Source organism: Hemitrygon akajei, chromosome 1 (genome assembly GCF_048418815.1).
Source record: "Hemitrygon akajei chromosome 1, sHemAka1.3, whole genome shotgun sequence".
Taxonomy (NCBI): domain Eukaryota; kingdom Metazoa; phylum Chordata; class Chondrichthyes; order Myliobatiformes; family Dasyatidae; genus Hemitrygon; species Hemitrygon akajei.
The window spans coordinates 90,497,632-90,510,880 of record NC_133124.1 but is presented as its reverse complement, the minus strand read 5'-3'; the positions used below and the strand labels follow the sequence as shown (position 1 = coordinate 90,510,880).

The following is a 13,249-nucleotide window of genomic DNA, read 5'->3' as shown; positions in this document are numbered from 1 at the left end:
AAGTTGCACACAGAATGTTGGAAGAACTCAGCAAGCCAGGCAGCATCTATGGAAAAGATTATAGTCACCATTTTGGGTCAAGACCCTTCATCGGAACTGGAGAAAAAAAGATGAGGCAGGGTTAGAAGGGGGAGGGGAGGAAGAACACAAGGTGATGGGTGAAACCAGGAGGGAGAGTGGTGAAGTAAAGAGCTGTGAAGTTGATTGGTGAAAGGGATACAAGGCTGGAGAAGGGAAAATCTGATAGGAGAGGATAGAAGAAGAAAGAGGAGGGACAGAGCGGTGATGGGCAAGAAAATCTAAACCGTCCTTCCAGGTGAGGTGACACTTCACCTGTGAGTCTGTTGGGGTCATCTTCCCAGCTCTTTACTTCACCCCTCACCTATCACCTTGTTTCTTCCTCCACTCCTCCTCCACCTTCTAACTCTGACTCTTCATCTTTTTCTCTCTAGTCCTGATGAAGGGTCTCGGCCTGAAACGTCAACTATACTCTTTTCCATAGATGCTGCCTGGCCTGCTAAGTTCCTCCAGTATTGTGTGTGTTGCTTGGATTTCTGGAATCTCTAATTTTTTTCTTTTTTGTGGTTGTATAAAGTTGTGCATACTTTGAACTTGGTTTAAAAACTTAGGCCAATGCATCCTAGTGTAGCTTCTATTCAGTCTTGCAGCTTTTACTTTTAACCATAAGTTCACTTTATTTATTTATTAAAAAACGGTCTCCCAGTCTGCATCGGGTCTCACCAATATATAAAAGGCCACACTGAGAGCGCCGGACGCAGTATACCACACCAGCCGACTCACAGGTGAAGTGCCACCTCACCTGGAAGGACGGTCTGCGGCCCTGAATGGTGGTGAGGGAGGAAGTATAAGGGCAGGTGTAGCACTTGTTCCGCTTACAAGGATAAGTGCCAGGAGGGAGATTGGTGGGAAGGGATGGGGGTGGAATGAATAAACAAGGGAGTTGCGTAGGGAGCAATCCCTGCAGAAAGGGGGGAGGGAAAGATGTGCGGGAAATGGGAGAGATGCGTTTGATCAGCTCTGCTCCACCTGGACTATTCCTGTTCCCACCCTGTCTCTTGCAAAAGTGCTATCCCTTTCTCACAGTTCCTCCGCCGCATCTGCTCTCAGGATGAGGCTTTTCATTCCAGGACGAAGGAGGTGTCTTCCTTTTTTAAACAAAGGGGCTTCCCTTCTTCCATCATCAACTCTGCTCTCAAACGCATCTCTCCCATTTCCCGCACATCTGCCCTCATCCCATCCGCCCACCACCCCGCTCGGGATAGGGTTCTCCTTCTCCTCACCTACCACCCCACCAGCCTCCGGGTCCAACGTATAATTCTCCGTAACTTCCGCCACCTCCAACGGGATCCAACTACCAAGCACATCTTTCCCTCCCCACTCTTTCTGCTTTCCGCAGGGATCGCTTCCTACGCGACTCCCTTGTCTATTTATCCCCCCCATTCCTTCCCTCTGATCTCCCTCCTGGCACTTATCCTTGTAGTGCTACACCTGCCCTTGTTCTTCCTCCCTCACCACCATTCAGGGCCCCAGACAGTCCTTCCAGGTGAGGTGTCACTTCACCTGTGAGTTGGCTAGTGGTATACTGCGTCCGGTGCTCCCGGTGTGGCCTTTTATATATTGGTGAGACCCGACGCAGACTGGGAGACCGTTTTGCTGAACACCTATGCTCTGTCCACCAGAGAAAGCAGGATCTCCCAGTGGCCACACATTTTAATTCCACGTCCCATTCCCATTCTGATATGTCTATCCACGGCCTCCTCTACTGTCAAGATGAAGCCACACTCAGGTTGGAGGAACAACACCTTGTATACCAGCTGGGTAGTCTCCAACCTGATGGCATGAACATTGACTTCTCTAACTTCCATTAATGCCCCTCCTCCCCTCCTTACCCCATCCCTGATATATTTAGTTTTTTCCCCCTCTTTTTTCTCTCTTTCTGCCCATCACTCTGCCTGTTCTCCATCTCCCTCTGGTGCTCCCCCCCCCCTTTCTTTCTCCCTAGGCCTCCCGTGCAATGATCCTTTCCCTTCTCCAGCTCTGTATCCCTTTAGCCAATCACCTTCCCGGCTCTCAGTTTCACCCCACCCCCTCCTGTCTGCTATCATTTCGCATTTCCCCCTCCCCCTGCTACTTTCAAATCTCTTACTATCGTTCCTGTCAGTTAGTCCTGACGAAGGGTCTCGAGCCGAAATGTTGACAGTGCTTCTTCCTATAGATGCTGCCTGGCCTGCTGTGTTCCACCAGCATTTTGTGTGTGTTGCTTGAATTTCCAGCATCTACAGGTTTCCTCATGTTTGCGTTCAATGAATAACTCCTGGAAATAAAACATTCTCTCTTTCCACAGCTAACTTATTTGTCCTGCGAGCACTTCCAGTATGTTGAGATTGATTTTTATTTCCTATACTACAGTCCTTTATCCATTGAAATAGGTCCACTTGGTACTTTTATATGTAGAGCCAGAGCAAACCTGTTGGCCAACCATGCCCAGGCTAATGAAGTATCTTTATGTACTAATCCCATTTACCAGCTTTCTGTCTTGCCAATTCAATACTCATCCAGATTCTAAACTCTGCATGGCTCCACCACTCAATTTGGGTAGTCTATTCCAGATCCTATTTTTCCCTGGGTGGGGGGGTGGTGGGAGAAGTTCGTAGATTTTCTCTAAACCTCTTCCCTGCCCTATAATTGTCCTCACTTTTATAGGTACCTGTGATTTGCTTTCTGGAAATGTTCCTGTTGTATACCTTCTCTGCCTATTTTGTAGTATGCTTCCAAGTTCTCCATTAACCAGCACCCCCCACCCCAAAACCTCTGTTTCCCATGCTCGAAGGAAACAAACCCAGCCTTTTGTTTCCTCTTGTGGCAGAATTGGTCCATCACAGGCAACAATGTGATGAAGCAACACAAACAGAAAGCTGGAGGAACTCAGCAGGCCAGGTGGCATCTATGGAAAAGGGTGAACAGTCGACATTTTGGGTGGAGACTGTTCATCAGGACTCATTGTGATGAATCTCCTTTGTATCCTTTCTGGTGCATTCACATCCTTTCTATGGTGTAGCATCTAGAGCTATATACACAGATCTGTAGCTGTAGCCCAACTAATGCTTTATGCCCCTGCTCTTGGATTCTATGCTTCAGCTCATGAAGAAAAGTATTCCATTTTCCTTCACCCCTTTATCTATCTGTATCAATACATTCGGGAATCGTTTCCTTACTGCAACTGGCACTATATAGTGGCCTCTACATTGGTGAAACCAAGCACTGATTAGGTTATTTCTGCACAGATGGCCCATCATTTTAATTCCCCGTCCACAAATATTGAGCAAGTGAGTAAAAAAACAAGTTGCTTTACATTCATTGAAGTTCTTGAAATGTTGTCACCACTGCAATACACAAAATTTAAGGAACAAAGCAGATACCATACGTTAAACTGTGCTTTCTGATGTCAAAATATTATATTTTGGCAGTTAACAACATCTGTGGAGAACAGCAGCTAATGTTTCTGTCTTAATGCTCTTTTGTTGCAAACGTGAAAACACTTTAAAGTGCTCCATTGGATGTAACTTAACCTGTCTCCTTCATCCATTTGCTCTATACATTTTGGTTTCACCATTTCAGTACTTTCAGTTTTAAAGCAAATTGGTTGCATGTGTATTCTGACGTAAGTCACTTGACTGTAGAATGTTTTCAGAGCTGAGTATTGGTTGTATTGATAGTGCTGTAATGGTTTAACTGGTTAGTTGTAATTTGGCAGTGGAATGAGGTGAATTTAGCAGTCACTCTTAAAAGTTTGCATTCTCAGAGCTGTCCCATCATTAAAATAAAATGGCCAATATTGCTAGTGTGGGTTACTAGAAATAGGTTAATGGCCTAAAAAATTGAAAAGAATGAAGTCAGCAAGTGAAAGGTTAATGCAGCTGCATTTACAGATGTGGTATTCAATACTTATCATGACAACTGCTGAATCTTTAAAATAACTTTCTAAGTTGCAGTCAGCTTAAAAGCTATCTGGCACAGCATTTAAAGCACAAATTAGATAGGATATAGAACAGAAATGAGGAAATTATCTTTTGTGTTTAAGGCTGTGGCATTCACTTCCAGGAATGGCAACTGAATTAGCATATCTGACGGTTTGTACAAACCTATGGAGGAGGTGGGAGGAGTGGAATGTGACAAGTTTTTTTTGACGATGTTTTTAGAACAATTTTCTGACTCGGTGGGTAATATCAGTCACTTGTGTGCTTACTGAATTTTAGTATTATGCTGCCAATTTAAAGTTTTGATAAATAACATGACTAAATGATTGGAAAAAGACAATTCTACTGAAACTGCGTAAAAGTTGCACCGGTATTATCAGTTGGAGTGTGTTGATGTTGGGAGGTGTTAGGACAAAAACTGAACATGGATAGAGGCTAGCTTAAAAAAGAGTGACTGTATTTGAGGAAGTTTTGGAGCCTTGGGGCCAAAGCATTTTGGGAGAATTTGTTTTTCCAGTGCTGGATGAGAGATGAATGGTGAAATTAAGTGAAGTGCTAGGCAGAAAGATGCAAGGCATTAAACAGCCCAATACAAGTTTAGAAAATTCTTTCTATAAAGCAGTCGGTAAGAAAGATGCTATAACAATTTGGATGTTGGCTGGCTATCTGAATGTTTCAGTATTTTCTGAAAGTTCTGATACTTTGAATTGCTGTTGATTTTTGAATATCTTTCCATTACTGCATTGGAATGATCCTTGCGGGGAGGTAATACTATTGAACAGCACTAAGTGCATTTTCAAAGAAAGCATGCGGTGCCTCTACTTCGTTAGGAATTTGCAAAGATTTGGCATAACATCTAAAACTTTGGTGAACTTCTGTAGATGTATGGCAGAGAGTATATTGACTGGCTGCATCACAGCTGGTATGGAAACGCCAATGCTCTTGATCAGAAAATACTACAAAATGTAGTAGACACAATCCAGTTCATCATGGGTAAAGCCATCCCCACCATTGACATATAGCATTGTCACAGAAAAGCAGTATCCATTATCAGGGACCCCACCACCCAGCTCATGCTCTTTTCTTACTGCTGCCATCAGGAAGATGGTTACAGGAGCCTCAGGATTTGCACTGTCTGAGTGCAAATCAGTTTAGGAACAGTTATTACACCATCAACCATCAGACTCCTGAACCAGAGGGGATAACTTCACTTGCTTCATCACAGATCTATTCTCACAACCTGTAGACTCACTTTCAAGGACTCTTCATGTCATGTTCACTATTTATTGCTTACTTATTTATTGTTATTATTTCCTTTTTCTTTTTGTATTTGTACAGTGTGTTGTCCTTTGCACACTGGTTGTCTTGTGCTATTGATGTGGTCTTTCATTAATTCTACTATGTTTATTGGATTTCTTGAGTATGCCTACAAGAAGATGAATCTCGGGGTTGTATTTGGTGACATTATATACTGATGATAATTTTACTTTGAACTCCTTATTACTGAATAAGACTATTGAATGAAGATGAGATGATCTCTTGACCCCATTCTACTCATGATCTTGTAGCTTTGTCTACCTGCACTTTTTTTGTAGGTGCTGCTCTTTTATTCTGCTTTGTTATTGTTTTACATTACATTACCTCAGTGCATTGTGTAAATGATAGAATCTGTATGAACGATATGCAAGACAAGCTTTTCACTGTAACTGTATACGTGATAACAATGAATCAATTCCGATTCCAGTAACACTTTGCACACATTTGCTGGGGTACAAATTAGGCGATGAAAATGTCTAACTTTGGTCAAGTATGCTGCTTTATATTTTACTTTGAAGTTGTCGATCAAATTTTCATTTGTTGACATGAGTTATGACATGAGACATGAGCTATAATTTGTGAAACTTAATATTTGAGATCTAGTACTTCCAGTTTTTCTAATGCACCATTAAGGAATTTTTAGATCATGCACAACATTGCCAAATAACTTCTAGCTACACTAAATGGTTCTAAGATTTATTTCTTTTTTGTTTCAGAACGGTCGCTCGATGGGGAGCAACAGAGAACTACCTTTTTGCGTCACTGCTTCATCTCTATACTGCAGAAACTCCTCTATAATGAAACTAGTATTAACTGAATGGCAATTAATATGGATTTTTAATAGACAGTAAACAAGCCATAATCCAAAGCTTCTACCAAAAAGTCTTCATCTGGTGTATGGTTTTAAGAATATTTTTGAAGGAAATGGTGGAGGAGAAGTATTAAACCTACAACTGAAGCACACGGAAACGGCAGGAAGCAATTTTTTTTCAAAAAGCAGATTTTTTTATGGCAGCAATGGCACCACAGAATGATGATACAGGACCTATGCAAGCACAAGAATTGCTCACAAAGTTGAAAAAGGAGGTCGAGGAGAATGGTGATGAAACAGTTAGTGAGGGATCCATTGACCATATTCCCATCAAATTGTGGGTCATGCATGGTGCAGTGATGTTTGGCAGGGAGTTCTGTTATGCAATGGAAACTGCCTTGGTAACACCAGTATTGTTGCAGATAGGTGAGTGCTAACAATCTAGTCAAGATTACGATATTTTTGAAGTGTCTCTAATTTCACACAACAGCTACACAAAGTATTAGGATGAGTCTGATGTAATCTTATTGAGTTTATGCATGTGCTTGCTATCCTGTACATGTACAATTGGATGACTGATTTAACAGTGCATTAAGTACTTACAACCTCACTGCAGCAAGTAAACACCTTGGGCGGAAAAGAATGTTTGAACTTGGTGATAATGCCAAGGTTTTAATCAAGCTTTTTAGATGGCAGGTGAAAATGCTATCTATTCTATTCTACTGTTAGAAAGTTTGCAATATTATACTTTTTTCTATCATTGTATCTAAATACAGTACTGGATTTGCACTTCAGAAAATCTGATGCTTTTTAATCAGCTTTAAACACTGAATTTACCAATTTGAGAAATTCTGCATACTGTTCTTGCAGTTTGTGAATTGAACTAATAATGTACATTACTCTGAAGTATTTTAATATAATTTTTCAGCAGACATGCAGAAGGTTGATCTAAGTGTATTAAACTTGATGTTTATCATTTAAGGACTTGCCATTTAAGAGTTGGTACTGCTGGACATGCTTCTGATATTTTTATTGCTAACCAGCACTTTGAATAGATTTAAATAGAGTGATGCCTGCATTTTCCACAGAAACCTACCAAATCTGACTTTTCTATCTATGGAGGGGAAATCTAATGGAATATTTGACATGCTTGGTTTTTGACAACGTTTGGTAAGCTAATATTTCAAATATTTATTGAGTATGAGGAATGTAGGACTGCACAAAGGAGCAAAGAACATAAGATAGTATTAGCAGATAAGGTAAAAGAGAATTCCAAGAGATTCTAAGTACGCTCAAACCCCGCATAGCATAAATTCGTTACAATGCGGTAATTCAATTCTTTACTGAAATTTTTTTAAGTGACAAAAAATCATTCTAAACAACATTTAAAATTTCTCAAGAATGGCCACCATTACGGTAAACATTCAACCAGCCAATGAGAGCGCTTTACATAGGCTGTGAGCCACTCATAGCCAATCACATACAAGTTCACGCTATGCCTCCCCTGCGTGTGTAAGCATTCTTGCTCGCTTGCCAATTTCTTCCATTTCTTTTCAACCATAATGTCTCAAACGGCCAACAACTTCCAGTGAAGGTAGCACATCTAAGGTGTCTTGGAAAAGCATTAGCATGGATGTGAAACTGCAAGTTATATGATGTTTGGAAGCCGGTGAGCATCAGGTTGATGTTGGCGCCTCTTTGAAATCGGCTACATCAGTGATCAGAACAATATAAAAAAATGCAGACAAGATAAAAGCTTCTGCAACAATTACATCAAAGTTTTATCATCAACAAAGGTGACTCGTTCAAGGAGTCATTTGCTTGAGAAATGGAAAATAGATTAAATGTGTGGGTGGATGACCAAACACAATGAAACATGCCCCAAAGCCAGCTGATAATAATGGAAAAGGCAAGATAAGTCTTCAATCATATTCAAGAAAAAGAAGATATGTCAGTAACATTCGTAACCAGCATTCATAACTATCTGGTTTGATAGATTTAAACAGTGCAGTAACCTCTCTAGCATAGGTACCTCCAGTGAAGAGGAAACCTCAGCAAGAAACCTCACCACAAAATTCCTCAGCACTAGCATCACCATGATCACACAAATCATGGACCAGTTCATCAATAATAACCCTGACTGGGAGTGAAGCAATAAGGAAAGAGGCAATATGATTTCCTGCTACCAAGAATTCCTTCATGGGAGGAAACTTAAGAAAGACAGTCAAATCTCAAAGCCTACTGGAAGAAGAAGCCAAAGTTAGGAGGAGGAGACCAGCCTGGTCCCTCTAGATGTAACCACCACAGTTTGCTTTCTACTCTGCTGTGATATGTTGCTGCTCGACTGATGTACAGGTTAGGCTTATTTGTATGTTTGTTACTCCATGAATTACTGTGTATACATAAAACTTGGGTTTTTTTTTATATATCAGATACGCATGTCCATTTACGTAATGTTATAATGATCCCCACATAGTGTTCCACCTCCAAGGAATGCATCCTCAGTGTTAAGCAGGATCTGAGTGTATATCAAGAGTCAAGAGGGTAACTGGGGGGGGGCGTTATTGGATCCTTTAAGGATCGATGTGATCATCCATTTGTGGAGCCACGGATGATGTGCATGGTCTTATATGAATAATTCTTGCCAGTGTTTACCGTCGTCATCGTGGCTATCCCTCGAGGTCTAGGATGATGGTCTTCATTCTGTTTCCACAGAGCAAAGACGCCTATGCGTGTATTTGTTTAACGTGTACTTGATGTTGCACTCCAAGAAGCACGCAATACTTCACAAATCAACCAACTGATTCCAATGGCATGGAAACCATGACTATTGGAGCTGATGGATTTGTTGCAGCCTTCATCCGCCTTCACAGCCGTTGAGTTCGAAGTAACTTCATCCGCCTGTTCCATCGTTGAGGTCTTGGTTGAATTGTTATTTGTCAGGGACCTCCCCCTCAGCCTTACCACCATGGGTGACCCTACCAGGAGCATAGTTCCAGACAGCATCGCTCTCGGGATCTCGGGACCACACAAGCTTCTCCACCATGACAAGGTGACAATCATGGAGAAGATTGTGGAAACAAGCATTTCAGGGAAGAGAATAGTGATATCCTAAAACTTATATACATTACAAAAGAGGTGCTGGCAGTCTTAAAGCACAAATTTGGTTAAATCCCAGGAACTTGACCAAGTATATCTTAGCACATTGTGGGATGTTGGGCAAAAAATTGCAGAGACCTGGTAGAAAGTCTTTTCATCTTTCTTGGCCATGTGTAAGTACCAGAAGATTGAAAGGTGGTTAATATAGTTCCTCTATTTAAAGGTCTGCAAGGATAAACCAAGGAACTAAGGCCAATGACCCTAATGCCAATGGTGGGAAAGTTACTGGAAGGGTTTCTGAGAATCTGGATCTATTTGCATTTGGAAATGTAAGGTCTAAATAGGGATAGTCAATGTGGTTTTGTGTGTGGGAAATCATGTCTCACGAATTTGAGTTATTTGAAAAGGTGATCAGAAGGATTGACAGGAACCAATGGTAGATGTTATCTACATGACTTCTCCAAGGTGTTTGACAAGGTCCCACATGAAAGGCTGATCCAGAAGGATGAGTTAACCAAATGGATTTTAAAAAAAAAGATGGCAATTGAGGGTTGTTTCTTTTCCTGATTGGAGGCCTGTGTCCATCGGTATGCTCCAGTGATCCATGCTGGGACCCTTGTTTGTTATTTATACAAATTATTTAGTAGGCGGCATAATTTTGCAAATGATACCAAAATTAGTGGTATAGTATGCAGTAAGGGTTATCTAATAACTTAGATGAACTGGGGTGGTGGGCCAAGAAATGACAGGTGGAATTTAACTTGGATAAGTGTGATGTGCTGCATTTGGGATGTTAAACTAGGGCAGAACTTAAACAGTAAATGGCAAGCCCTGGGGTGTATCCTAGAGCATAGACGCCTAGGAGTACAGGTACCCAGTTTCCTGAAAATGGTGACATAAGGTGATGGTGTTTGTCACACTGGCCTTCATCAATTAGGGTACTGTCTGCAGGAGCTGAGATGTCAGGTTATAGTTGTCCAAGATGGTGAGAGTATACTTAAGTATTGTGTACTGGTTTTGTTGCCATACTATTTCGTTAAGCTGGAAAGGGTTTGGAAAAGATTCATATGGATGTTAGAGAAAAAGGATAGGCTGGGGCTGACCTTGTAGATGTGTATAAAATCATGAGGGGCATAAATGGTGTGGATGATCAGTATTTTTCCCAGGATTGAGGAGTCTAAAACTGAAAGACTTTGGTTTAAGCCGAGAGGGGAAAGATTTAAAAGGGATCTGAGAGATAGGCTTTTCCACACAGTGGAGTAGATTTTTCCACAAATATGGAATGAGCTGCCAGAAGTGGTAGAGGTGGGTACAATTACAATGTTTTAGAGATATAATAGGCATGATCATGGAAGAGGGAATGCTTGAATGGATATTGGTCAAATGCAGTCAAATGGAACTAGTTTGGCTGGCACAAGTTCAGACAAAAGATCTGTTTTTGGGCTGTAATGCTATCACTGTAATTTTTCACTTTAATGTAAACATATCCTTGTGATGTATATCTACTTATTTATAGCTCTGATGTATGGTTAAGCTATCTTCAATAACTTTAAAACTGAATATGCTACAATAAACAGTCCAAATCTTCTTCATTCCTAATTTTTAATGAGTACATCTACCTACAGAAATAGCCTTATTCTTGACTCTCAGCTGGGATATGAAAATTACACTCCTGTACAACTTCATCCTTTCTTGGGAAATTTAGACAATCCTGTTGCTTGTATTGTTCAATGTAACTGCAATAAAATGTAAATGGAAATAGTTGCCTTAACCTATTACATTATAACAATGGGGGGGGAGAAGGATGAGCAATGCTGGTTTTTAAAAATTAAATTTATGTACAACACTTTTGGTTAAAATTAAATTAATTGATACTGGTAATATTGTCTCCTTCGTAATTTAGCTAGTGATTTTACTGCTGTGGTACACACTGATCCTCAGTTGATTGCTACATATCAATTTCTGAATATCTTGCTTCCCACCAGCAGATCACGTGTCCATGTCTGTCAATACAATTTTGTCCAAAATAACAGCAAACTATAACCCTGTGATTTGCATATAATTTTTAAGATACAGGGACCAATGGAAAGAAAATCTGCAGACATTCTTGGGTTATGGTTTGATGGTATTTATATTAATCTGCCTGGTTTATGTTAAACCAAATGTGGAGACTAGTAAGTGCACAATGTTTGTCTTTGACTTGCTGTTTGGGTTTTGGCTATTCATTACATATCAAATTAACAGAGGTCTTTGACACTGAAACTGAATATAATCTCAATTGTGGCAACGCTTTAATCTCCCTTAACTGTCAAGGAAATATTGTACTGAATTTAATGGGATAAATCCTCAAGGTTACCACTTTTAATATGCAAATAAAACTATATACTATCAATCATTGACTGGTATGTAACCTCAGTGCAGGAATAAACAGGTTGATAACTACTTTATGTTTATGCTGATCCTTCGCTTTAAAATAACAGGATTGACTATTGGAGCAAGACGACAAGAAATGGGAGCAAGAGTACACCCAACTTGTCATTCCATGCAATTATGGCTGATCTGCCTCTGACCTCAATATTTCTTTTGTGCCCAGAATGCATAATAACACACTTTACTGATCTTTCAAAAATGAATCCATCTCTTTAAATACCTCTCCAATGTTTTAGACTCCACAACCCCATAGGGTAGTGAATTCCAGCAACTCACTGTCCTTTTGGAGGAAATACCCATGGTTCAGATAATTATTTCCTTGTTTGAAACTCAACATTTTCCTCATCATGGCCCTTTGGTATCTTGTTTCAATAACATCATCCTTGTTGTTCTAAACTGAAGATTACAGGTATTTTTAAAAACTAGTTTGAGATGGGACAGTCCTGTTATCCTAGGAAATAGCTTGGAGAATGGCTTCTGGACCGCCTTCAATGTTGTGAATTTCATTGAAGAACGGGATGAAAACTGCACACACGGTATTCCAGTTGTTGCTTTGCCAATACCCTGTACAAGTGAGTTGGGGGGGGGGGGCTTTCTTTGTTGCTCTCGTCTCTAAATAAAGTTGTTAACACTGCACTGCAGATTGAAAACAGATTTCTAGCTTCGAGTGTAAAAGGCTTGTGCTGAAAGACTTGAACATTTAGTAGTGGAGTCATGAGGGATGCTAGTGAAAGGGAAACAAATTGGTCTTAAATGTCGGGGGAAAATGAGTGGTAATCTTGTATACTATATTTTGAAGGAGGATAACAGGTGCAGGAGCATGCTAATGCTTGTTTTAGTGGGTAGGGTTGTAGTGCCATTTTTAAAGTGACAGCTTATTTGTATGTGTAAATGATTTGTAACTGGTAGCAAAATAATTGGTAAAAATGTTAATAGCTTTGGAGGTGGGACCTAGCAATGTTTTGAACTAAGTGGTCAGGGAACTCTTGCAACAAAATTCACTATAAGACCATGCAAATATCAAGTTTTGAAAATTAAAATGGGTGTGTCATGAAGTTTAAATTATTGCAGTGGACATCCTTAACTCAAAAGGCAAAATTATTAGCTGAAATAGGCTGTTGCTCCCTTAAGTCTCATCCACCATTCTGTAAGGTCATAGCAGATTTGATCTCTCTGTCTCTCACACACATTCCAGAACAGATTTAATTTTCTGTCAGCTTTTTGTCTTGAATATATTCAAAAACTCTCACCCATGCCACCCCTATAATTCAGGAGAAATTCCTAACTGTCTTAAATGTGACTCCCTCCTGGATAAGATCAGCTTCATTCCCTCCTGGATAAGATCAGCTTCATTCTTGTATTCACCATTAAGCTTTGTGTTAACTTAGTTAATATACGTACCTTAACTTTCAGTAAGATAGCGGTGCCTTCAAACACATGGCCTCTTGGGGGCCAACCAAAGGTATTTTTGTCTTTTTTTTTTACAATCATAAGACAATGCTGACAATGTTAAGGATTTGGAGTACAGCAGGTCTACCCAATCAGAGTGCTGTTGATGACAGAGGAGCTGGACTTTTTGTGGATCGTGCTACAT

At 40.3% G+C, this 13,249-nt stretch overlaps 1 protein-coding gene and 1 long non-coding RNA gene across 8 annotated transcripts in view; both read left to right on the top strand.

Moving 5' to 3' along the window:
* The window catches only part of slc45a4a (solute carrier family 45 member 4a), a 66,659-nt gene that overhangs the window by 20,987 nt on the left and 32,423 nt on the right, over positions 1-13,249 (top strand). For all 7 annotated transcript variants that reach the window (XR_012099198.1, XM_073047929.1, XM_073047894.1 and 4 more), the window contains exon 2: positions 6,032-6,552. Coding sequence is in view for 6 of the 7 variants with exons in the window: in XM_073047929.1 (XP_072904030.1) it covers positions 6,324-6,552 (229 nt within the window). In the remaining variant the exon portion in view is untranslated. The remainder of the gene's footprint in view (positions 1-6,031; positions 6,553-13,249) is intronic.
* Positions 6,559-10,984, top strand: LOC140728897 (uncharacterized). The gene is made up of 2 exons (XR_012099202.1): positions 6,559-8,481; positions 8,842-10,984. It is a non-coding gene; the product is annotated as an uncharacterized lncRNA (long non-coding RNA).